Here is a 23,883-nt window from a genome sequence, read left to right as displayed (position 1 = left end):
TGCAGTTCGGCTGTTCAAATCTCACCGGCTCAGGGTTGACTCAGCCTTCCATCCTTCCGAGGTGGGTAAAATGAGGACCCGGATTGTTGTTGGGGGGCAATATGCCGACTCTGTAAACCGCTTAGAGAGGGCTGAAAGCCCTATGAAGCGGTATAGAAGTCTAACTGCTATTGCTAAGTAGAACTGCTAATTAAAATAATATGCTCTGTTTCTCTTTAATTGTGTAGATTGTATATTTTAATAAAGCTAAATATATTTATTAGGAGGATGGCCGATACGAGGGCCCAACCTTGGCTCAAGCGGTTGAGTTATTTGGAGGGAGACGCTGGAGTACAAGAAATGCTAGCTCGGGAAATTTGGTAAAAAGCATAGAGAAGCCATGTGTGCAAAGAAACAACACATTAGCAATCAGTGCAACAAAGAAGAAGAAGAAAGTGCTTATGAGGGTAGGATTCTTTTGTTAGCTAATATTATTACACAAATTATTTGAGACGTATTGTGTTTTTCACCCGTCCGAGTGAATTTTTAGATAAATAAACCTTAGTTCTTTACATTTAATTTATTTTGAAGCAATGCAATTTTTCTTTTTACACACACCCTCACACACACAGAGATACACACACGCACACACACACTTTTAAAGAGACGAGGTGGCGCAGTGGTTAGAGTGCAGCACTGCAGGCTACTTCAGCTGACTGCAGTTCTGCAGTTCGGCGGTTCAAATCTCACCGGCTCAAGGTTGACTCAGCCTTCCATCCTTCCGAGGTGGGTGAAATGAGGACCCGGATTGTTGTTGGGGGAGATATGCTGACTCTGTAAACCGCTTAGAGAGGGCTGAAAGCCCTACGAAGCGGTATATAAGTCTAACTGCTATTGCTATTGCTACTTTGCCTGTACTAAATGAAACTAGAAAGAGAATGTTCTCAGTGGGATTTTGACGTCTGAGATTGGCCATATTTTCAAACCTAAGGAGAATGAAATAACATATATTTCAAAAAGTATTTTTGATTACCATTTTTTAATGCTGCTCAGAATATACTAACTTGGAAGCAGAATCCAGTTATATCAGGTTATTATTATCATTCTTCCTTCAGTCATGCAGCCCAGTTAAAATCATTGTTTGCTTTTCCAAAGTTATTTTCTTTTTAATAATGCCTAGCTTAACCCGCCAATGTATATTGTTATTCATTCTGTTCCATATGCAACTTTCATAGCCTTTCGGTTCAACAACTGGTTTGATTAGCTGTTCATAGAGCTGTGTGACGTACAGAATAGAAAGTGGTTGAAATATGTACTGTTTTCTAAGACGTTCATTGAGAAAATTAACTGTTTCAAGGGTGAAAGTGGAGATGGGACTGATGATGAGATGGCAAGTCGAAAAGCAAGACCTCTTAAGGAAAATCGGAATCGAAGCGGTTCAGACCCTCAAGATATTGATGAGCAAGAAGAACCAGGTAAAAATAATTGGTTAATTATTGCCACTCAACTCTCAATGTCAAAGAAATTATAAAAACATCAATATAAAGATAAAAGATGGTGACTAGTACATCCCCAACAGCTGTATTTGACACACATGTGCAGCCTTCAAGATTGACAGTGAAAAATTGTGTTGAATATCTAACTTTGATTAGTTAACTTCAGCGCAGGATTCTAAAACTGGTTAAGTAAAACAAATCACAATTATAGTTAGCCATGGCTGCAGATTTGGAAAATCAGTGAACTGATCACTAAAAGTGGGATATAATATAGAATTAGAAGAGCTGAGGTGGGCGCAATGGTTAGGGTGCAGTACTGCAGGCCACTTCAGCTGACTGATATCTGCAGTTCAGTGGTTCTAATCTCACCGGCTCAAGGTTGACTCAGCCTTCCATCCTTCCGAGGTGGGTAAAATGAGGACCCGGATTGTTGTTGGGGGCGATATATGCTGACTCTGTAAACCGCTTAGAGAAGGCTGAAAGCCCTATGAAGCGGTATATAAGTCTAACTGCTATTGCTATTGGAAGAGACACAAAACATCTTCAAAGAAAAAAAACAAGAAAGTCTAATTGCCTCCTGAAAAAGCACCTTTGGGACAACCTTGACCTGGATGATTTAGAATCTTTGGGATAAACACCCTTTGAATGGTGTAGTTTGAAGTTTGAAGTTTTATTTTATTTATATGCCGCCCTATTCCCTATAGGGACTCAGGGCGGCGAACAACTCAAACGGGAAAGGGAACATACAAATACAAGACAGGCATTTAAAATAACCAACAACATACAAGTACAAAAAAACCAACAACCACACCTGTCGAGAGGGGAAGGGAGCTCATCAACCCCAGGCCTGCCGACACAGCCAGGTTTTAACGGCTTTTCGGAAGGCCGGGAGAGAGGTGAGGGTCCGAATCTCCGCGGGGAGTTCGTTCGTGTAGGAGTATGAATGGATTTCCAGAAAAATTGCAGACTACGGGAACCAGGAGCACCACTCAGGTGACCCTGAGGACACAGATAAAGCTCCAAGTGGCCTCAATGACCCTCTAAAAGGATGCAAATGACCAGCTGTCTGCAAGGAATATAAATCCTTCCATTCCCCACCATCCGGTCAGAGCTGAAGAAGCTTCTTGGATGAAAAACGAAACACCTTCAAAGAAAAACCAGAAACTTACCTCTCGAAAATTTTCCAATTTCCAATTTAATAAAATTTGTATTTTGAAAAACCACTTTGGGGGCAAAATTCCATTTGTGTTCAATTTGAAGAGGCCTATCATGATGACCAAATTTTTTTTTCCGGCAAGCGAAACATTCAAAAAAATATTGTTGCCAGTGTTTTAATTCTATGCTTAGTAGTTACTACCAGGGTAGTTTTATTTTGCTTTGCCTGAATAAAATTATTTCCACTAATGAATATTAGAAAGACGAATGTTTCTCTTTTTCTTTAAATAGAAGCGAAGCATTTTGTTTTCAGCATTTTTTTTCCTGACAAATGCATATAACATGCAATTTTGTACAATGTTTCAGAAACTGGGCAGTTATAATTTATTTGATTGAGCAATAGACATGTGTCAGGTAGGACTCGTAGATAAATAAAAGTCATAGATAAGATGTCAGCCTCTGCCTTGCTGCTGCTTCGGCTGCCATTGAAACGGGGAAGGGGGCATGGTATTTGGGAGGGGAATCATTATGTGCTGGAGGGCTTTCTAGAAGCTGTCCTGACCATCTCATTGCGCATGTGGAGGAAGGGAGTTTCCCGCCAAGGTTAACTGTCCAGCATTCCACCCTGATGATGTTTTTTGAACACCCACCTGACAGTTGGGTGAATTATTATTGGACTATGGACTGAGGTGCCAAGGGGAGGGGATTGAACTATACATGATATTCTTTGCTTTCGCGCCTAATTAACCAGATTCAGCTTTGCTTTGCTGCTCTTCATTTGTAATTAGTAAAAGTGCACTTAATTTCAAACAAATGGAGTTGAGTGGTTTCTTTCCTGATTATTAAATGAAGCGGCACCTGACATAAAATTACTTTTATTGTTAGATCCAACTCTTCTGGTTACTTTTCCTGGTGCAAATACTCTGCCTTCAAGAAGAACACAGTCACTGACTAATTCAGAGCCACCTAGTTTAACGCCTGGTGTCTCTTCACCGGTAAGACCACAGTCTTCTCCTGTGATGTCACTATCAATAAAAAGCCAACCTAGGTAAGAAGAACGCAGTTTTTTTAAGCCTGTTTATGAGTGTTGAGTATGATTTTGGATGAGTGTATCATCCATGCTTTTTAAAAGGCTTGCTTTTATTATCTGAGAAAGTGATTGTTGGCAGCTTTCTTTAATTATCACTTGTATTTGTGTGTGTATTGAAACTTAGATTTGGGGGATCATGGGAATTCACCATACAAATATCTTTTATATGACATTAACAGTAGAGCCGGGGTGGCGCAGTGGTTAGAGTGCAGTACTGCAGGCCACTTCAGCTGACTGCTATCTGCAGTTCGGCGGTTCAAATCTCACCGGCTCAAGGTTGACTCAGCCTTCCATCCTTCCGAGGTGGGTGAAATGAGGACCCAGACTGGGGGGCGCGCGATATGCTGACTCTGTAAACCGCTTAGAGAGGGCTGAAAGCCCTATGAAGCGGTATATAAGTCTAACTGCTATTGCTGTTAGAATTGATTTCTGTTAAAAAATGTAATCTGTTCTACGGTAACGGAACTAAGTGCCTGGTTCCATTCTAAGAATAGGATGGCATTTTTATAACATTTCATGTTTAGTTGTTAGATTGAATTGTCTATTCATCCATATCACTTACTCCTCTTGGAACAAATCATTGCCTACCTTATCACATAAGATATAGTAAAAAATAAAAATTGGGTAGTCTATATCCACCGAGCCGAGTCTTCTAAAATAAAGGGAGGGGATAAGATGAAGTGAGGTGAGATGATATACGATAACCTTTATTATCACTTTTTATATTATATCACTGTATTAAAGATTAAATAAATCAATATGGTTTCCTTCTTTAATCAAGTGATTAAAATTGGCCTTGTAAAGACAATATGTCTAGAGTACAATATTATTGCATTTTACAATATTATAATAATTATACAGCTGCTTTTACAGAGCTTTTAAGAGCTGAGGTGGCGCAGTGGTTAGGGTGCAATACTGCAGGCCACTTCAGCTGACTGCTATCTGCAGTTTGGCTGTTCAAATCTCACCGGCTCAAGGTTGACTCAGCCTTCCATCTTTCCGAGGTGGGTAAAATGAGGACCCGGATTGTTGTTGGGGCGATATGCTGACTCTGTAAACCGCTTAGAGAGGGCTGAAAGCCCTATGAAGCGGTATATAAGTCTAACTGCTATTGCTATTGCTACATAAACGTATAATCAAATATACCCAATTTAATTTTCTTTTAGCACCTGGAGCAGTAGTAGCTGGCATGGAAGAGGGAAGGGAGGATTGAAAGGCTTCCAGACCTGTATGGCTTCTGATAGCAATATGAGTTTTGTTGAATTTGTAGACCTCTTCAAGTCCTTCAGGTAACAACTCCTGGTTTATTCTACACAGGCCGATTCAGTTTACATAACTGAAAAAAAAAACATAATAAAAATATTCCATGTATTGCAGCGTACGAAGCCGCAAAGATCTCAAGGATCTTTTTGATACCTATGCCATCCCGTGCAATCGTCTGAGTCCCGATTCAGCTCCACTGTATACCTCCCTGAAGATTGATGAGAACACGAATGGCTTCCAGCCTGATTTAGGTAAAATTAAATGTGATGGCAGATTGGCTTTATATCTGCGTTGCAGGGGTGGGTTTCAACTGGTTCACGGCGGTCCCTGCGAACCAGGTGGTCGGCGAACCCGGAAGTAAGTAACTTCCGGGAACGGTGAAGGGCCCACCCGCCCGCCCGCGCTCCTTACCCGGTTTTGACGAGTTCTGCGCTTCCACGCATGCGCAGGACGCATACAGCGCCTGCGCGATCCTCCAGGAGCAGCTGGAGCATCACACAGACGCTAGTACGCATGCGTGCGCGTGCACGAGGACGCCGCCGGCCCGGTTCCAACCGAACCGGTTGGAACAGGGCGAGAAACCCACCCCTGCTGCGTTGCCTACGACAGAGTTGTAATTCCAAAGCAGATGGGCCTGGTTTAATGATGTGGTTGTAATGTGCAATGTCATGTGACCACATCACTTAGCAGTGATAAAACCGACAACCTTATTGTCATCATTAAGCAAGGATTGTGGATCGTTAAGTGAGGGCCGTACCTGCCCAGCATTGGAAACTTCCTGGTTAAAGCTTCCAACAAACACTGGGGAAACTGACAGGAAGCTGGAAGTCCTAGCCATGAGAAGCCTTTCTTTACACGGCAAGGAGTACAGAAGGCAAGCTGTGTGTAAATGTGTCCTCTGCTGGTTGGGAGTTCCTCAAGAGAGAAATTGACAGGAGCAAGAGTAATTTACTGGAATGACTTACGATCTCCCGCTGGCTTTCCAATTGACTTTGCTTGTCAAAGCTGGCAGTGAAGGTTGCAAATGACAATCATGTGACCGCAGGATGTTGCAACATCATAATTGTGAATGGTTGCCAGATGCCTAGATTACGATCAGGACCATGGGAACATTGCTGTGGCTGCAGTTGTGAGGACTCATCATAAATCCCCCCCTTGCTCAGTGCCATTGTAATTTTGAACAGTTGCTGAACGAGGGTCATTCAACGAGGGTTGTCTGTAATAAGAATTTTGTATGCTTAGGAAAAAAGAGATTCCTTCACCTCAGGCGGAAAAAACAGGAGCGTTACGATCACTCAAACAACAAAAGATTACAAACAAGAGCGAAAAACTTTCTAAGGCAGTCCAGTGGGGATTAAGTACGCCGCTTTGTTCTTGCTTAATGGACTAATTAAGCTTAAGAAAAGAGTTCCTTAGGGCAATCTTCGAAAAGAAAAGAAAAACCTCACCAGAAGAAACACTTTCGTTTCATTCTCTCTTCCGTGGAGCGGTCTCCAACTATGGGGGGGCTGGCTGTTTGCCACCGGTTGGAAGCTCTCCCCTTGGGTTGATCAGGGACTTTGCGATATCCCTACGAGCAGCAAGGTCTTGTCTTCCCAATCACCGTCTCTTCGGGACGGTTTAGGTCCTGCCGGACCGTCCAGGGGCAAAAGTGTCATCGATGGATTCGGACAGCCGAATCCACACAATGTATCGTTGCGACGTGGCTCCTCCCATCATATTTTTTTTCCCATGGTGTAGTGCAATGCATTGAGTGGTAAATCACACTATAACATTTCAATATTACTAGTATATTTCCAAATCATGTAAATCATGGATTGAGTGATTTTCTTCCAATCAAGATTCAGCAAACTATTCTCCAAATATTTTTGACTTTGTAAAGACTTGGGGGCGGGGGGACTTAACTATTCTATGTATATTCTGATTGTGTTTTTAATCTTTCAGATTTATTAACGAGGAACATATCAGATTTGGGCTTGTTCATTAAAAATAGGCAGCAATTATCAGATAACCAGAGACAAATATCAGCTGCTATTGCTGCTGCAAGCATTGTTACTAATGGAACCGGAGTGGAAAGCACATCTTTGGGAATATTTGGAGTGGGAATACAGCAGCTGAATGATTTCTTAGTCAATTGTCAAGGAGAGCACTATACGTATGACGAAATCCTCAGTGTTATTCAGGTAAGGTAATGCAGACTTTTTAAAGTGCATATATTTAGTTAATTTTCTCTTCATATTTTCACATTGCTTTTTAAGCCCTCCGTAATAAGTTTATAAGTTTAATAACATTTATATGCCGCCCAATCCCGTAGGACTCCGGGCGGCTTACAATACAAAAATAATCAAAAAAGAAAAAGTAAGATAGAAGGAAGAAAGATAGATATAAAATACAACACATCATGCACTCCATTCTGAAAGGGGCTGGACCGTATTTTGGGGTCAACAGCCCCAGGCCTGCTGGAACAGCCAGGTTTTAATGGCTTTCCGGAAGGCCGAGAGAGTGGGAAGGGTCCGGATCTCTGCAGGTAGCTCATTCCACAGGGCCGGGGCAGCTACAGAGAAAGACCTCCCCCGAGTAGTCGCCAACCGGCATTGCCCGGTTGACGGTACCCGGAGGAGGCCCAATCTGTGTGATCTTAATGGTCTTTGGGAGGTAAATGGCAGGAGGCGGTCTCTCAGGTAGCCAGGTCCTAAACCATGTAGGGCTTTAAAAGTAACGCCTAGCACCTTGAAGCGTGTCCGGAGACCAATGGGAAGCCAGTGTAGCTCGCGGAGGATAGGTGTAAGTCTCTGTTTTTCCACTTGATCTTAATGTTCAGCACTGCCTTTCCTTTTTAGATGCCACGTTAATACACAGCTTCATTTGAAAACCCAGAATCTGCCATTATCATACCGAGTTAGCTGTGCCAATTGTGTATTTATTGCCTTTATTTACATGTAAAAACTGAATCAAAATAGATGATTGTCACATCTGTTAATTTTCACTGTTTCTCGTTCTACCATTATAGAAGTTTGAACCAAGCATCAGTATGTGTCAGCAGGGGCTAATGTCGTTTGAAGGATTCACGCGGTAATTATCTTTGGATATTCCATATATACAGTCCAGATGCTTTATGCGACTGCTCTAAATTTTAAAAAAATCTATATCTTAGGTTTCTGATGGATAAAGATAATTTTGCCTGCATGAATAATGAGTCTCAAGAGAACGTAGAAGATTTGCAGTTTCCACTGTCGTATTATTACATCGAATCTTCGCACAATACATATCTCACGGGACATCAGCTTAAAGGAGAATCCTCAGTAGAACTTTACAGCCAGGTATCCTAAGTCAAATCTGCTGTCTCCTTTATTTTTTTCCAAAAAGTATTTGTTTATTAAGTCAAAGAAGCATGACCTTTCACATGTTCCTAGTCGTGGCTTGTAAAAACGTAGGAAAATAAGATGTGTGGGAAAGCGGTTTGTATGCACAGTTGTGCTCAGATGCTTTTTTTTTTTATATTTATATATTTATGCTTTGTTCTGAGTTTTCATTTTGAGAGTCATAGACTTTAGACACTAGCCAGCCTGATCTAAACTGCTAAAATTAGACTTTCCCACAGGAAAGACTAAGCTAATATGTTGTTTTATTTAGATGTCAAGGCATCATTCAGAATAATGCAAGTTGCGCTGAAAAAGATGACGAGTTTGTAACAAAATTATTACTCGAGAGAATGCGGCTTCAAAGAATATGATATAATATTTTAGACACACTTTCCAAGTAAAGTGACCCATATCAAAAGACACTTTCCAGGGATCCAGCTTGATTTAGGTGCATATTGAAGGTCCATGAAAATTAAAAGAACTCCAGAACCGGTTTACGGTTTATTAGGATTTCTATGCCGCCCACACTCGAGAGACTCAGGGCGTCTTACAGAAAAGAACAGAGAGGGGGAACATATAAAAGTTAAAAAGAACAGACATTAAAATTTCACAACATTCATATAGCTTAGGGTGGGGCTGGATAAATCAACAGCCCCAGGCCTGCCGGAACAGCCAGGTCTTGATCGCTTTGCGGAAGGCTGGAAGGGTAGTAAGGTCCGGATCTCCACGGGGAGATCGTTCCATAGGGCCGGAGCAGCTACAGAGAAGGCCCTCCCCCGGGGAGTCGCCAGCCGACATTGACCGGCAGATGGAATCCGGAGGAGGCCTAATCTGTGTGATTTTATAGGTCTCTGGGAGGTAAATGGCAGGAGGCGGTCTCTCACTTATTACATGTAAATATTAATAAACACTTAGTTAGCATTGAATGAAATGTTTCCTGGTTTAGCTGCAATGGATACTTCCAGAGCACAGGGAGTCCTTGTTGAATGACTGGTCACTTAGTGACTATTCAAGTTAATGCAAATCTACTTACAACCTGTTTTCGAAGTACCAGATTGCCACCTCTCCCCCTGGTCATAGGGTTGCATTGTGGGCATTTTGCAATCAGTTGCAGCTGTTTGCAGAGTCCTATTGTCACATGATTGCAATTTTTGGCAGTTTTTACTGGTTTCCAGGATTTATTTCTAGTTCCCAGCAGGTTTCACTTAAAGACGACAATATTCTCGTAAACATTGTGATGTTTGCTTAATGACCGCAGCAAAAAAAGCTTGTAAAATCAGATTGTGACTCGCTTAATAATGGCCACAATTTATTATCAAGCTCAATTACGATCATAAACTGAGGATTATCCATAACAGCTTTTAGAACTATCAAATCAAATGACATTGTACAATGATTCTCTCTTTCTTTTTTCTCTCTCTCCCATTAATTGATTTTTGTCCTAAAATAAATGATGGAATTAGTTCTGAGAAGACAGCTAGATCCTCAGTACAATTTGCATAAAAGAGACAAACATTTGTCCAATAAAATCTCATTCTTGATTGCATGCCAAAAGAAGATCCATGCATCGGTTCCACCACAAAACCGCGCTCGACTAAACCACGTCCGACTAAACTGCGTCGCTGACATCATCAACAGGGCGACAACAGCACGGAGACAGAAGCACGCTGTAAACCCTAAACCTAAAATTAACCCCTAAACCTAAACCTAACCCCCCTAAACCTAACCCTTAACCTAACCCTAACCCTAAACCTAACCCTAAACCTAACCCTTAACCTAACCCTAAACCTAACCCTAACCCTTAACCTAACCCTAAACCTAACCCTAACCCTTAACCTAACCCTAAACCTAACCCTAAACCTAACCCTTACCTTAAGTTGAATCGGCTTGCTTTCAAAGCGCTATTTAAAGCGCCCTTCTTTCTCCGTGCTGGCTGTTGTCGCCCTGTTGATGACATCAGCGACGCGGTTTAATTGGGCGTGGCTTAGTCGAGCGCGGTTTTGATGGGTCACGCCATGCATCATCCCAAACTAAAGTTAATTTCTACATTTATTTTTCCACATGTACTTAAAATCTATAATATGACAATTTGTTTCTAAAATAGAAGAAGCTCATAAAAGTCTGTATCTGATTTACATTTTGTTTATGTGCAAACCAAGTCTGTAATAGGACATTTTTGCTGAGGCCTATGAAAAAGGTGTATAGTTTTGAAAGGAAAAGAAATCCTGCATAATTTTTTAAAAAGGAATAGCCATATCCTTGTTGTATTTTTAACAGCTTCTTTTGTTCAGAAAAACTCAAGAATGCTTATTGGGGAATTCTGGGAGTTGAAGTCCACACATCTTCGAGTTGCTAAGATTGAGAAACACTGTTTATAGGATCAATGTTGATAATATATCAATATTTTCTGTATTACAGATTTTATTACAAGGTTGTCGGAGTGTGGAATTAGATTGCTGGGATGGTGATGATGGCATGCCTGTAATTTATCACGGACATACACTCACTACCAAGATAGCTTTTAAGGTATATGCAATTTATAATAGTATCTTCCATAATATAAGTTGATTTGACAGAAGAGTTTATTTTTACTAGGTAAATGACTATGCTAACTTTCTTCAGGCATATGAGATCAAAAGCAATGAAATTATGATTATGACTTGAGCCGAGGTGGCGCAGTGGTTAAATGCAGCACTGCAGGCTACTTCAGCTGACTGCAGTTCTGCAGTTCGGCTGTTCAAATCTCACCGGCTCAAGGTTGACTCAGCCTTCCATCCTTCCGAGGTGGGTGAAATGAGGACCCGGATTGTTGTTGGGGGCGATATGCTGACTCTGTAAACCGCTTAGAGAGGGCTGAAAGCCCTATGAAGCGGTATATAAGTCTAACTGCTATTGCTATTGCTATTGCTATTGCTACTTCAGCTGACTGCTAGTTCAGCAGTTCAGCGGTTCAAATCTCACCGGCTCAAGGTTGACTCAGCCTTCCATCCTTCCGAGGTGGGTGAAATGAGGACCCGGATTGTTGTTGGGGGCGATATGCTGACTCTGTAAACCGCTTAGAGAGGGCTGAAAGCCCTATAAAGCGGTATATAAGTCTAACTGCTATTGCTATTGCTATTGCTTTAATCAGAAGACTTTCAAACTAATTTAAGTTTCCCTAAACTTTGCATTCCTCTTTTGGTTTAGAACGGGCGTGTCAAACACGCGTCATCACATTGTCACTTTTTCCCCCGTTGCTAAAATGGGGGGGTGGGCGTGGCCAGCCCGTAACTTTGCCACCCCTGGTTTAAAGTCAGTGTACTAAGATTTCCCTTAGTAAATGGTGGGACAAAGTATTGTGCTTGTTAACTGTGATTGGGGAATACTATAATTCTAATTGCTTTAATTATTATTACAGGAAGTAGTTGAAGCTATCGATCGTAATGCTTTCATCACTTCAGATATGCCAGTCATCATATCTATTGAGAACCATTGTTCTTTGTCACAGCAACGAAAGATGGCGGACATTTTCAAGGTGGGTTACAATACTATATTCACATCAAATTTAACAAGCCAAGCTATTAACATATATGTGTGTGTGTACCAGTGGTGGGTTTCAAAAATTGTTTGAACCTACTCTGTGGGTGTGGCCTCCTTTGTGGGAGTGGCTTGCCGCCCATGTGACCAGATGGGAGTGGCTTGCCGCCCATGTGACCGGATATGAAGATGCCGACGACACTTGTCAGAACCACCTTAAATGACCTCACACACAGCACTGGCATGCATAAGAATAGGATGTAAACTTGTTTTTTAAAAGGCATCTTTGGTTTGCGTTAAAACAACTTCAACACGCGCAATGTTCTGATTGCACCACAAACGCAGTAGTCATCCTTACCTTTCACAGAGGCACTGAGTTTTATAAATAGGAGCATGATAGTGTAGAATAATCATATCCAAGGACCAGTGGTGGGTTTCAAAAAACGTTGGAGCCTCTTCTGTAGGTGTGGCCTGCTTTCCGGGTCCACTGGTGGAACCTCTTCTAACCGGTTCAGTAGATTTGACGAACCGGTTCTACCGAATAGGTGCAAACTGGTAGGAACCCACCTCTGGTGTGTACACACACACACACACATTAATACCTTTTCTACTACTCTGTTTCTCTTCTTATATTAGCAAAAATTAGAAATTGAAGTTAATTATTTTTTTAATGTATCTTAACAAGGACACTATGAATAATAACTTCCCAATAGGAGAGGATTTGAAATTAACTTTTAAAACATAGCTTTAAATGTCGCCATGTCTCTGTGGTTAAAGACGCTTGAGCTTGTCAGCTGGGAAGCTGACAGCTGGAGTTTAAGACCTGAGCATGTGTGATGGGGTGAGTTCCCGTTACTTGCTCCAGCTCCTAGCAGTTCAAAAGCATGCAAATGCAAGTAGATAAATAGGCACCACCTCTGTTTGAAGCTAACAGTGTTCTATGCACTCAGTGTATGGTCATGTTGGCCACATGACCACGGAAATGTCTTCGGACAATGCTGGCTCCCTCAGCTAAGAAACAGATATGAGCAGCACCCTCTAGAGTCAGGCACAACTCAAAAGGAGAAAATTTTACCTATCCCTTTTTGCTTCTTTGCTGGCTAGGAAGGTTGTTGTTGTTGTTGTTGTTGTTATTATACAATTGTATCACAGAGGCCAGTTGTTTCGCCGGATTTGGCATTGGCTACTAGTCGGGCCCCACCCAGGGGCCTAGGACGTCGTAACGTATTTTCGTAATATGCGTGCAGATCCAAGCAGTGCGGCTTTTTGCATTTGACTGATGGTGATTTTGTCAATTTTTAACTGTTTCAAATGTAATTCCAGGGCTTTTGGAATAGCACCCAGTGTGCCAATTACCACTGGAATTACCACTGCTGGTTTGTGCCATAGTCGTTCAATTTCGATTTTTAAGTCCTGGTATCTTGTGATTTTTTCATGTTCCTTCTCGGCGACCCTGCTATCCCCTGGTATTGCGATGTCTATGATTGTGACCTTATTCTTCTCAACCAGTGTTGTTGTTGTTATTATTATTATTTATGATTTTGACAAAAACAAAACCCTCCTTACTGCATTTTCAAGAAACCATAAACTACATATTTTGTCTCAAATCAGTCCAATTGATTATAAATGGATGAATTGATTTCAATTTTTAATCTTATTATATTAATGCTGTATGCTATTTAGAGCATATCCATTTTTGTAATCAACTGTATAGAAATAATCATAGTATATTATTATTATTAACTGCAGTATCCTAACTTTAAAGCCATGAGTCACTGAATGTGAAAATGGTAGCAAGTGGATTTAATAATAAATAAAGACTCAAGCAAAAAGAAAAGGGGCCAAATGCAGGAATATAAAGCTTGTACATATCCTGCTTTATTAAAATCAAGATTGGGTTGTCTGAAGGGGGATTAATAACATCATTCATAACTAATACATTGTATTATGTTGATATTCCAGAATACATTTGGGGATAAACTGGTAACTAAATTTTTATTTGAAAGTGACTTTTCTGATGACCCGTTGCTACCTTCTCCTCATCAATTAAGAAGAAAGATTCTGCTTAAAAATAAGAAGCTCAAAGCACATCAAACTCCAGTGGATATATTAAAACAAAAGGTAAGATTTAAATTGACTGCAAACACTCCACTTTGGGCCACCACAATAGCAATAGCAATGGCCATTCGACTTATATACCGCTTCATAGGGCTTTCAGCCCTCTCTAAGCGGTTTACAGAGTCAGCATATCGCCCCCACAGTCTGGGTCCTCATTTCACCCACCTCGGAAGGATGGAAGGCTGAGTCAACCTGGGTCAGTGGTGAAGATCAAACTATTGGCAGTGGACAAAGTTAGCCTGCAGTACTGCATTCTAACCACTGCGCCACCACGGAACCAATTTTTGTGTAGTTGACCTCCTCTTTAAATGTTATTCCAAGTGGATGGAGGCCTATATGTCTAGTAAGACCTTATCGATAGTTTGTTGGAAAGAGTAATGCAGTAATAGCAATAGCAATAGCAGTTAGAGTTATATACCGCTTCATAGGGCTTTCAGCCCTCTCTAAGCGGTTTACAGAGTCAGCATATCGCCCCCAACAGCAATCCGGGTCCTCATTTCACCCACCTCGGAAGGATGGAAGGCTGAGTCAACCTTGAGCCGGTGAGATTAGAACCGCCGAACTGCAGATAACAGTCAGCTGAAGTGGCCTGCAGTACTGCACTCTAACCACTGCGCCACCTCGGCTCATAGTAAGAAGTACAAGGTGGTGTGGATTTCCATGGATCAATGGGAATATTAAAAAGTTTGCATATAAACTAGGTGGTGGTGGAGGATGAAGATAAGAGGACCATGTTGCTACTTTCTAACTGCATCTTCTGTCTCACTTTAAACACCTGATTTGATGCTGAAGGCTCATCAGCTGGCGTACATGCAGGCTCAGGCAACCAATGGTAACAACGCAGGAAATCTTTCCACTGCTAACGAAGAAGAGGAGGAGGAGGAAGATGAATATGATTACGACTATGAGTCCTTGTCTGATGGTAAGTGAACACACTTGCGTGTAACGTTGCATTTTTCAGATTTATGACGAGTTTTGATCATAGCTATTCTTGTTGCTATAAAGTGTTTTTTTTTTCCATTTTCATAATGTATAAATCGCATGCATACTATTGCATAGCCCACATCGTATGTGATCACAGCTATTCCTGAAATTTCCTGGGTCAAGGAATAAATAAAATAAACCTATGTCAAAATACAGGACAATCTCTCGATACAATCAGTAGTAGCAGCAGCAGCAGTAGTAGTAATCCAGGTTCTTGGAAAAGAGTTAATAGGTAGACAAAAAATGCCAAAACTAGGCGATCTGGCTGACTATAATCCACAGAATACACACACACACACACACACAAACACACTCTTCCCCCGGGGACTAGCATGTTCTGATACGGTGAATGCAAGTCTTTAAGTCAAGCTGAATTAGTAACTTGATGGATACCTCCCAAGCTCCATTTTGGCCTCAGGCACCTGTATGCCAAGCAAAAATGTGTGCAGTCCTCCCGGGCTCCATTTTAGCTAACAGAGGGGTACAAGACATCAAGCTGGCCATGCCCAGCCCAGCCCAGCCACGCCCACTCAGCCGCCAAGGTCAAACTTAACACTGATGCGGCCCTCAATGAAATCAAGTTTGACAGCCCTGCTCTATCATTTTCTTGCCAACATTATGGATTTTTTTTTCTAGTTGTCTCCAAGTTAAGTACTAACCCAACTTATCTTTTTGAAATTAATCGGTCAAGTTTCTGTAATTCCTAGAAGTTTGCTGATTAAGGTGGAGTAATTTAAATAGCAATAGCAGTTAGACTTATCTACCGCTTCATAGGGCTTTCAGCCCTCTCTAAGCGGTTTACAGAGTCAGCATATCGCCCCCACAGTCTGGGTCCTCATTTCACCCACCTCGGAAGGATGGAAGGCTGAGTCAACCTTGAGCCGGTGAGATTAGAACCGCTGAACTGCAGATAACAGTCAGCTGAAGTGGCCTGCAGTACTGCACCCTAACCACTGCTCCACCTCGGCTCTATAAAGCACTTACTAATATCCACTTCTGGGAATAGAGATACTTTGCTTATGTAAAGTACTGGGACAATAATGGTATGAAATGTCAGCCTGTATAGAATTCATCTAAATCTTCGTTCAGTCTTAGTTAAATAAATCTTTACTGTTGAAAGTTCCTCAATTTAACGTTTTCAGACATTCACGTATATTGCATTGAAGGCTTTGATTTAAATGATAACGACAAGGCAGGGAGCAGAAATCACAAAAGGTATCCTGTGATTAAAACAAAACTATCCGACATTTCTAATTTCAGTGTCCTGCCATGCAAAACAGCTCAATGCGTAGATAGCCGTACTGCCTATCTCACACCTCCTTGAATGCTGATTGAGTGGTTAAATGTAATTTAAAAAGTTGAATTAGAATGCACAATGTACAATATAGCTAATGGGTTAAATATTAATATGTTGTTGGTTATTTTCTTGCATGACGTAAAGAATTTGTTGATTCATCCCATATAGACTCTTCGGTAGCTCATACGATGAAATCACCTGTCTGATAAATTAACATCACAATCTCTTATGTGTTTTTACGAAATAAGCTCCATTGCTTTCAGTCATTGCCATGAAAGTGTGTAATAAGAATGTTGTCTTAATCTCTTACCTGATTCCCATCTTTGCTAAATACTCACACTAAGAAGTCAGTTCTCTGATTTTTCCGACAGCTTTGGATATGAAGTCCAATTGCTTTATAAAATATTTCTACTGATGCTTCCCTGAAGCAGTTCTCTTAAGTGTTTGCATCAATATGATAATTCTACCTGGTCTGAATGTTATGTTCATTTATCTGTCAATTCCTTTCTTTTCTGACTGTTTTCATAGCTGATGTCCTTAATGCTTCCCCTGCTGCTAACAGCCAGGAAGGTAAAAAAAAACAACTCCTCGATCAAACATTTTAACTGCATGAATGACCTCGTTGCATTTCTGAATAATTTAGAATGCGTGCTTTGAATGCATTTTTTTCACTCGCAAGTTAAATTCAGCTGTATTTTTCCTTATTTTTTTCCTTTCCTGCTTTGGAGCTTATAGTATTTGCAGATAGTGCACTTTTTCTTATTCATATATGTTGAGAGTGAAATAGACTTTTGGGCACATATATGATTTAAAATATGCAATACTGTTTGCTATATGACTAAGGGAATGAATGAATGTTAGTAAGCACCTCAGTTCCTTTTCACGCGGCTGCTTCAGTATTTGCAACAGGAGTGCTGTGCAACAAGTATTTAAAACATTTAAGTTTTTGGAAAATTGCATCAGATTGCTTTTGGCCATAAACAGTAATTTATAATCATTTATAATGTATTAAAGGTAGTCCTGGACTTACTATAGAACATTTAGTGACTATTCAAAGTTACAATGGCCCTGAAAAGAGTGACTCTCACAATCCCTGCAAATATTATATAAACCCCAACCTTCCCCATGAATTTTCTACCATCAAAATTCAGATGCTTGGCAACTGGTTCATACTTATGACCGTTGCTGTGTCCCAAGGTTATGTGATCTCTTTTTGCAACCTCCTGATAAGCAAAATCAATGGGGAAGACAGGTCCACTTAAGGACCGTGTTACTAACTTAACGACTGGAGTGATTCACTTAACAACTGTGGCAGGAAAGGTTGTAAAAATGGGACAAAACTCATTTAACAAATGCCTAACTTAACAAGAGATATTGTGGCCATAACACAGGTGGGTTCCTACCAGTTCGCACCTATTCGGTAGAACCGGTTCGTCAAATCTACCGAACCGGTTAGAAGAGGTTCCACCAGTGGACCCGGAAAGCAGGCCACACCTACAGAAGAGGCTCCAAAATTTTCTGAAACCCACCACTGGCAAGGATCTTGTAACTTGACAGCTTTAAGACTTGCATTCAATGCCAGAGTTTCTGAATAGCTACTTGGACCGACCTAAGTACTAATTCATAATTTCATATCCGGTCACATGGGTGGCAAGCCACTCCCACAAATGAGGCCACACCCACAGAGTAGGTTCCAACAATTTTTGAAACCCACCACTGGGCCATAAGTTGAGGACTACCTATAATGCACAGGTGTATAACTGGAAAAATCTATTTTTTTTTTCTTTAAGGAAATGTTCGTTGCTGAACTTGGTTAGGATAGGATATTATTCTGACTCAACAGAATAGTATTAGGAAATTAAACATTATTTGGCTGGTTAATCTCTATTCAGATAATATCATCCCAATACATTCACTTGAAATAAAAATTTCCCTTTCGGAAACTTCAATCAGATATTACTTGCTTTCCAGATAACATTTTGGAAGACCGACCTGAGAATAAACTAACCATTGATAAGCTCCAGTTTGAATTTGGCGAAGAAAATGCCAAGAGAATTAAAAAGGCTGATAGCACGGTGTGCAACGCTAAAGGAAAGGTAGTATTTAGTTTTTTCCCTCCAAACTTATATCTACCCTAATGGAGACTTAGGTGGGAGCGGGGATTTATTAAGAAACTGCTTTAAAAAAAAAGCTTTTTAAATATAAGTCAATATATTATAACTTGTGATTAGCAAACAACTGTGAATTCTATAATATGATAATTTACGTATATTCTTAAATTTTCGACACAGAGGTAAAGGTGGTTAAAAAATGGCTAGTTTAATATCTTCATCATAATATATCAAGCCCACTTTTTATTTGTGATGCATTTTTTCACAGCTTGTCTCATTTAGAAGGATAATTTAAATATTTTGACCTGCCATTATTTCTAATTGCCCCTAATAAAGCATGTGAAATGGTAACCCATTGATTCTAGATTCTAAACTTCAAACGTCCAATTTTAGAATTTCAAGGTTCTAAGATGTTGTGTATAAACTTGTACTTTTGATCTGTTGAATAGCAATAGCAATAGCAGTTAGACTTATATACCGCTTCATAGGGCTTTCAGCCCTCTCTAAGCGGTTTACAGAGTCAGCATATCGCCCCCACAGTCTGGGTCCTCATTTCACCCACCTCGGAAGGATGGAAGGCTGAGTCAACCTTGAGCCGGTGAGATTTGAACCGCTGAACTGCAGATAACAGTCAGCTGAAGTGGCCTGCAGTAGTGCACCCTAACCACTGCACCACCTTGGCTTGATGGCTTGATTCTCAGGCTTCTGTTGCTGCTGGTTGATCTTTAACCCAAATTAGTTGCATTAAGTTTGGCTAAATCCCTTTTGATCAATTGAACTCAAAAGTGGGTTTCAGCAGCACTCAAAATTTGGGCGATGACTTCTGTCTCATGTTTGGGGATACATTTAATGAACTACATTTGGTGTGCACCTAGTTTGTCACATTAAGGTGCTTTGTAATTTAATAGAGATGGTCTGCCGCATGTTAACCTTTTATATTCTTCTAATGTGTGTACCCTATCTTTTCAGATTTTCAGGGTTTTTTTTAATTGTTATCATATATGTGTATGTATATAATATATATGAATAAATGCATATAGTATATTATATACTATATGCATATATATATATATATATATATATATATATATATATATATATATATGTATACACACACACACATACTTATATGTGTATGTATATACAAATATACATGTATATTTGTATATACATATACAAATCTTACACAGGAAAATAGCAATAGCAGTTAGACTTATATACCGCTTCATAGGGCTTTCAGCCCCCTCTAAGCAGTTTACAGAGTCGGCATATCGCCCCCAACAACAATCCGGGTCCTCATTTTACCCACCTCGGAAGGATGGAAGGCTAAGTCAACCCTGAGCCGGTGAGATTTGAACAGCCGAACTGCAGAACTGCAGTCAGCTGAAGTAGCCTGCAGTGCTGCATTTAACCACTGCGCCACCTCGACCCGAATACAACAAGACCAGCATATACATATACATATATACACATACACACTATATACAGTATGTGTGTGTGTGTAATGTAAGTATAGTTTCTATCTTCTAGCTTTTAGAATTTTATCTTTTATTCAGATAGACAGAAAGATGTAGATAGGCAGACAATGATAGAGAGATGGATGGATGGATGATGATAGACAGGGAGGTAGGGAGGTAGGTAGGTAGGTCTATCATTTTAAAATGTTTCTGCTTCTTTTAAATGTATCACAAGACCTTATGCTGGTCTGTGACTATAATGAAAGTTTATTTGATTTGACGTAGGTTTATGATATGGAACTGAGTGAAGAATTTTATCTTTCCCAAAATAAAAAAGAAAGTAGACAAATAGCACCAGAACTTTCCGATCTGGTCATCTACTGTCAGGCGGTGAAATTTCCTGGTAAGTTCATTGATAACTTGTCTTTGCCTTTGGCTTGTTTACTTAATTTGCATCGATTTTATTTCGTTTTTAATTTTTTTAATGGTTTGATTTTATATTAGAACTCAACTTTTTGTAAGTTGAGTAAGTTTCAGTTCTAATTCTATGAGTGAATTGAATTTGAATTTATTTAGCTTGTATGCCGCCCACTCTCGGAAGACTTGGAGCGGCTTACAAATAAGAAGGGAAGGGGGGATACAAGAAATGAAAAATTAGGCCTGTCAGTTTTTTCAAAATGACCCCTCCCACTCCTCCCCCCTTCCTTCCTTCCCTCCCTCCCTCCCTCTTTCTTCTTTCCTTCTCTCCCTCCCTCCTTCCTTCTCCCTCCCTCCCTTTCTCTCCCCCCTCTCTTGTCCTTTCCAAGAAGCATTCTTTGTAGGCATTGCTTTTTCCACTCTCTACCCCAAAGTTCATGTACAGAAAAGGCACCGCAGACAAGTCTTCCTTTCAGTAGAGATTTGGCTGTAGTCCTACAAGAGAACTAAAAAAGAGGGATTATATTGGGATAGGAGCGCAAACAGGATATTGGAGCAGAATAAGAATAGGACAACTTGCAGTAAATGGACCATCAGGCATTCCATAATGGATAGGGTGGGAGGGGGGGGGGAAAGGGCCTACGGCAAGAATAAAATAACATTGCAGAAGTGTTAAAGAAAAGTTGAGTGAACTGATAACGCTGTGTATTGGTTTTGATGGTATTTATCAAAGAAGGGTGTGGAGATGTAGATAATGTAGTTTCACAACCAGAAATCCCCAAATGGAAGTTAGAATCCAAGCCATAACATTTCTGAAACGAAACATAACCAATACACTAATTAGCAGAGCAGTTGATAAATCATTAAGGGCCCCTTCGGTGTATGAACTGACAAAACTCAGGAAGATGTTGACTTTTTTCAAAAGCTGAGAAATGGCATGTCCACACTCATTTTTTTCCCCATCTATTTATTATATTTTTTATGGGAAAAGGCTTGTCAACTCTAAATCCATCTGGTTCTAGCCGAGGGAAGGAAAGAAAGAGCCGGAAGTCCATTTTTGGCAACAGTCCAGGAAGGCTGAGTCCAGGAGAACCAACCATACTTGGAAAAACACCTGGAAAAGGTATTGTCCGAATCCCTTGATCAACCCCACAGAAGGCTCCGTAACTCAAGACACATAACCTCAATTGCTTGTTATAAATTAAATGTGTGACTCTGTATGGGCAGTGCTCATACAATGGAAGGATTCTCCACCAGCAGTAGACCTGGTATAAGATTAGAAGTAATCTCCTACAAATTAAGAAACAGGAAGTGTTCCCCCCCCCAAAAAAAAGGTAACTGGACTTTCTCTTTTAACCTTTTGAAAAAAAGGCATCTTTGGGACAACAGAGGTGGGTTCCTACCGGTTCGCACCAGTTCGATAGAACCGGTTCATCAAATCTACCGAACCGGTTAGAAGAGGTTCCACCAGTGGACCCGGAAAGCAGGCCACACCTACAGAAGAGGTTCCAAATTTTTTTTGAAACCCACCACTGTGGGACAACCACAATCTGGATGATTGAAAATCTCCATAGATATTTAACAAACTGGAATTAAACCTCTATATTGGGCCACTGGAAATATCAGCATCATCATCTTTTAACGACCCCATAATCCCTTGCGGGGGTGGAGTCTGGGCAACTGAATGTAGCTGAGTGTTTAGTGGCCAGATGCCCTTCCTGTCACCAGTGCCGAGGTTCTTTTCAGCAGATGTCATCTCAATGTGTCCAGAGAGAGAAATATCTGCCTCTACCTAGGATCGAACTCACAGTCTCTGGAGTCTCTGGAGAAGGGTGGGCCTTCTCCAGGTGCCATCAGCTAGACAATGTCGGCTGGCGGCGCCTCGGAGGAGGGCCTTCTGTGTTGCTGCTCCAGCCCTATGGAACGAGCTACTCCCAGAGATCCGGACCCTTCCCACTCTCATGGCCTTCCGAAAAGCTATTAAAACCTGGCTATTCCGGCAGGCCTGGGGCTGTTGACCTCATGACCGAGGTCCAGCCCCGCTTAGACTGGGTGCATGTTGTGTTTTTTTTAATCTGTTCTTTTCTGTTTATCTTTTTAACCTTTTTCTTAAAATTTTATTTCTGTAAGCCGCCCGGAGTCCTTCGGGATTGGGTGGCCTATAAATTTAATAAATAGAATAGAATAGAGCTCCACCTCTAGGCTACTGCATTACTCACTGGAAATATCAGTATGGTTATTTTTAATTAATTTATATCCCACCTTTATTTTTTGTATAAGAAGGTGGCAAACCTATCTAATATTCCTTCCTCCTATTTTCCCCACAACAGCAGCACTGGGAGGTGAGTGAGAGAGAGTAACTGGCCCAGGGGCGCGTTGCTATTGGCATTACTGCCAGTTCGGTGCAAAAAATAATGTTCCACGCGTGTGCTCATTTATACCAAAAAAGGTCTGCGCATGCACGGAACGTTAGAAAAGCAGGGGGGAATTAGAGAGAGCCGAGGTGGCGCAGTGGTTAAATGCAGCACTGCAGGCTACTTCAGCTGACTGCAGTTCAGCAGTTCGGCTGTTCAAATCTCACCGGCTCAAGGTTGACTCAGCCTTCCATCCTTCCGAGGTGGGTAAAATGAGGACCCAGACTGTGGGGGCGATATGGTGACTCTGTAAACCGCTTAGAGAGGGCTGAAAGGCCTATGAAGCCGTATATAAGTCTAACTGCTATTGCTATTGCTAATTACATTTCTGCAATGGAGATTGTTTTGCGCATGAGCAGAACCAAAAATCAAGATGGTACCACCGAATATAGAACTGGTTCGGGTATGTGGGCCGCCGAGTTACCACCTACTCGGCCAAACCGCGCCAAACCAGTAGGAACCCACTTCTGAACTGGCCCAAGGTCACCCAACCAGCTTTCACATCTAAAATGTGACTAAAACTCACACTCTCCGGGTTTCTAGGCCAGCACCTTAAAGCGATCTTTCCAGGCAAAGAAAGTTTTCTTATAAAAATGTTTTATAAAGTAAAGATGAATATGCAGTTCTTAAAAAGAAGCGGCAGCAGTTTTTGAAATAGAAAGATCGAGAATATGACAATGAAAATGCAAAATAATGCTACATAAATATAAACAAAGTGGGTTAATAAAGGAAGAGTTTCTAACAAAAAAAAAAAGAAAATGCAATACGGAGTAAATTTAAACAGATGTTGTCCCTGTTTACTTTACATTTCTAACAAATTTTTCAATAGTTATATCTATTTCTTTCTAGTTATATCTAAAGTTATTATTTGTAAGGCAATGACAGTGCAGTTAGAAAGGTTTAATTTCCAAGAGGGAGCCAAAATGCTGATATAACTGCGCCAGTTGTTTTAGCCATAAGAGATTGGTAATAACTTGAATTTCAGCATTCCTTTTTTGCTTCCTTCCTGTATAATCAAATAAGTTTTTTTCTGATCTAATACTAGCTGTAGTTAAGGAGGAAGCTTAATATTTAATATTAAGTGTAATGTAACTATGTGTAGTAGCAGTTCAGGTATAGACTTGCTCCAACGGAAAGTAAAAGGATATGGTAATATTTGTTTCCTATTTTTTAAATTTAATTTATGAATTTTAAAGTGTTAATTACACTGGGATTTATGTATGT

The 23,883-nt window shown here is 40.6% G+C and overlaps 1 protein-coding gene across 1 annotated transcript in view; it reads left to right on the top strand.

Annotated features, from left to right (window-relative positions):
* Positions 1-23,883, top strand: part of PLCE1 (phospholipase C epsilon 1) — a 122,149-nt gene that overhangs the window by 69,445 nt on the left and 28,821 nt on the right. Inside the window, exons 8-22 of the mRNA XM_032231696.1 lie at positions 264-446; positions 1,337-1,454; positions 3,516-3,678; positions 4,887-5,009; positions 5,098-5,234; positions 6,928-7,166; positions 7,994-8,055; positions 8,138-8,303; positions 10,764-10,871; positions 11,743-11,859; positions 13,824-13,982; positions 14,772-14,901; positions 18,232-18,356; positions 20,114-20,231; positions 21,237-21,368. Of these exons, the coding sequence (XP_032087587.1) occupies positions 264-446; positions 1,337-1,454; positions 3,516-3,678; positions 4,887-5,009; positions 5,098-5,234; positions 6,928-7,166; positions 7,994-8,055; positions 8,138-8,303; positions 10,764-10,871; positions 11,743-11,859; positions 13,824-13,982; positions 14,772-14,901; positions 18,232-18,356; positions 20,114-20,231; positions 21,237-21,368 (2,080 nt within the window). The remainder of the gene's footprint in view (positions 1-263; positions 447-1,336; positions 1,455-3,515; positions 3,679-4,886; positions 5,010-5,097; positions 5,235-6,927; positions 7,167-7,993; positions 8,056-8,137; positions 8,304-10,763; positions 10,872-11,742; positions 11,860-13,823; positions 13,983-14,771; positions 14,902-18,231; positions 18,357-20,113; positions 20,232-21,236; positions 21,369-23,883) is intronic.

Source organism: Thamnophis elegans, chromosome 15, assembly GCF_009769535.1.
Source record: "Thamnophis elegans isolate rThaEle1 chromosome 15, rThaEle1.pri, whole genome shotgun sequence".
Lineage (NCBI taxonomy): Eukaryota > Metazoa > Chordata > Lepidosauria > Squamata > Colubridae > Thamnophis > Thamnophis elegans.
This window is presented reverse-complemented; position numbering and strand designations above follow the sequence as displayed.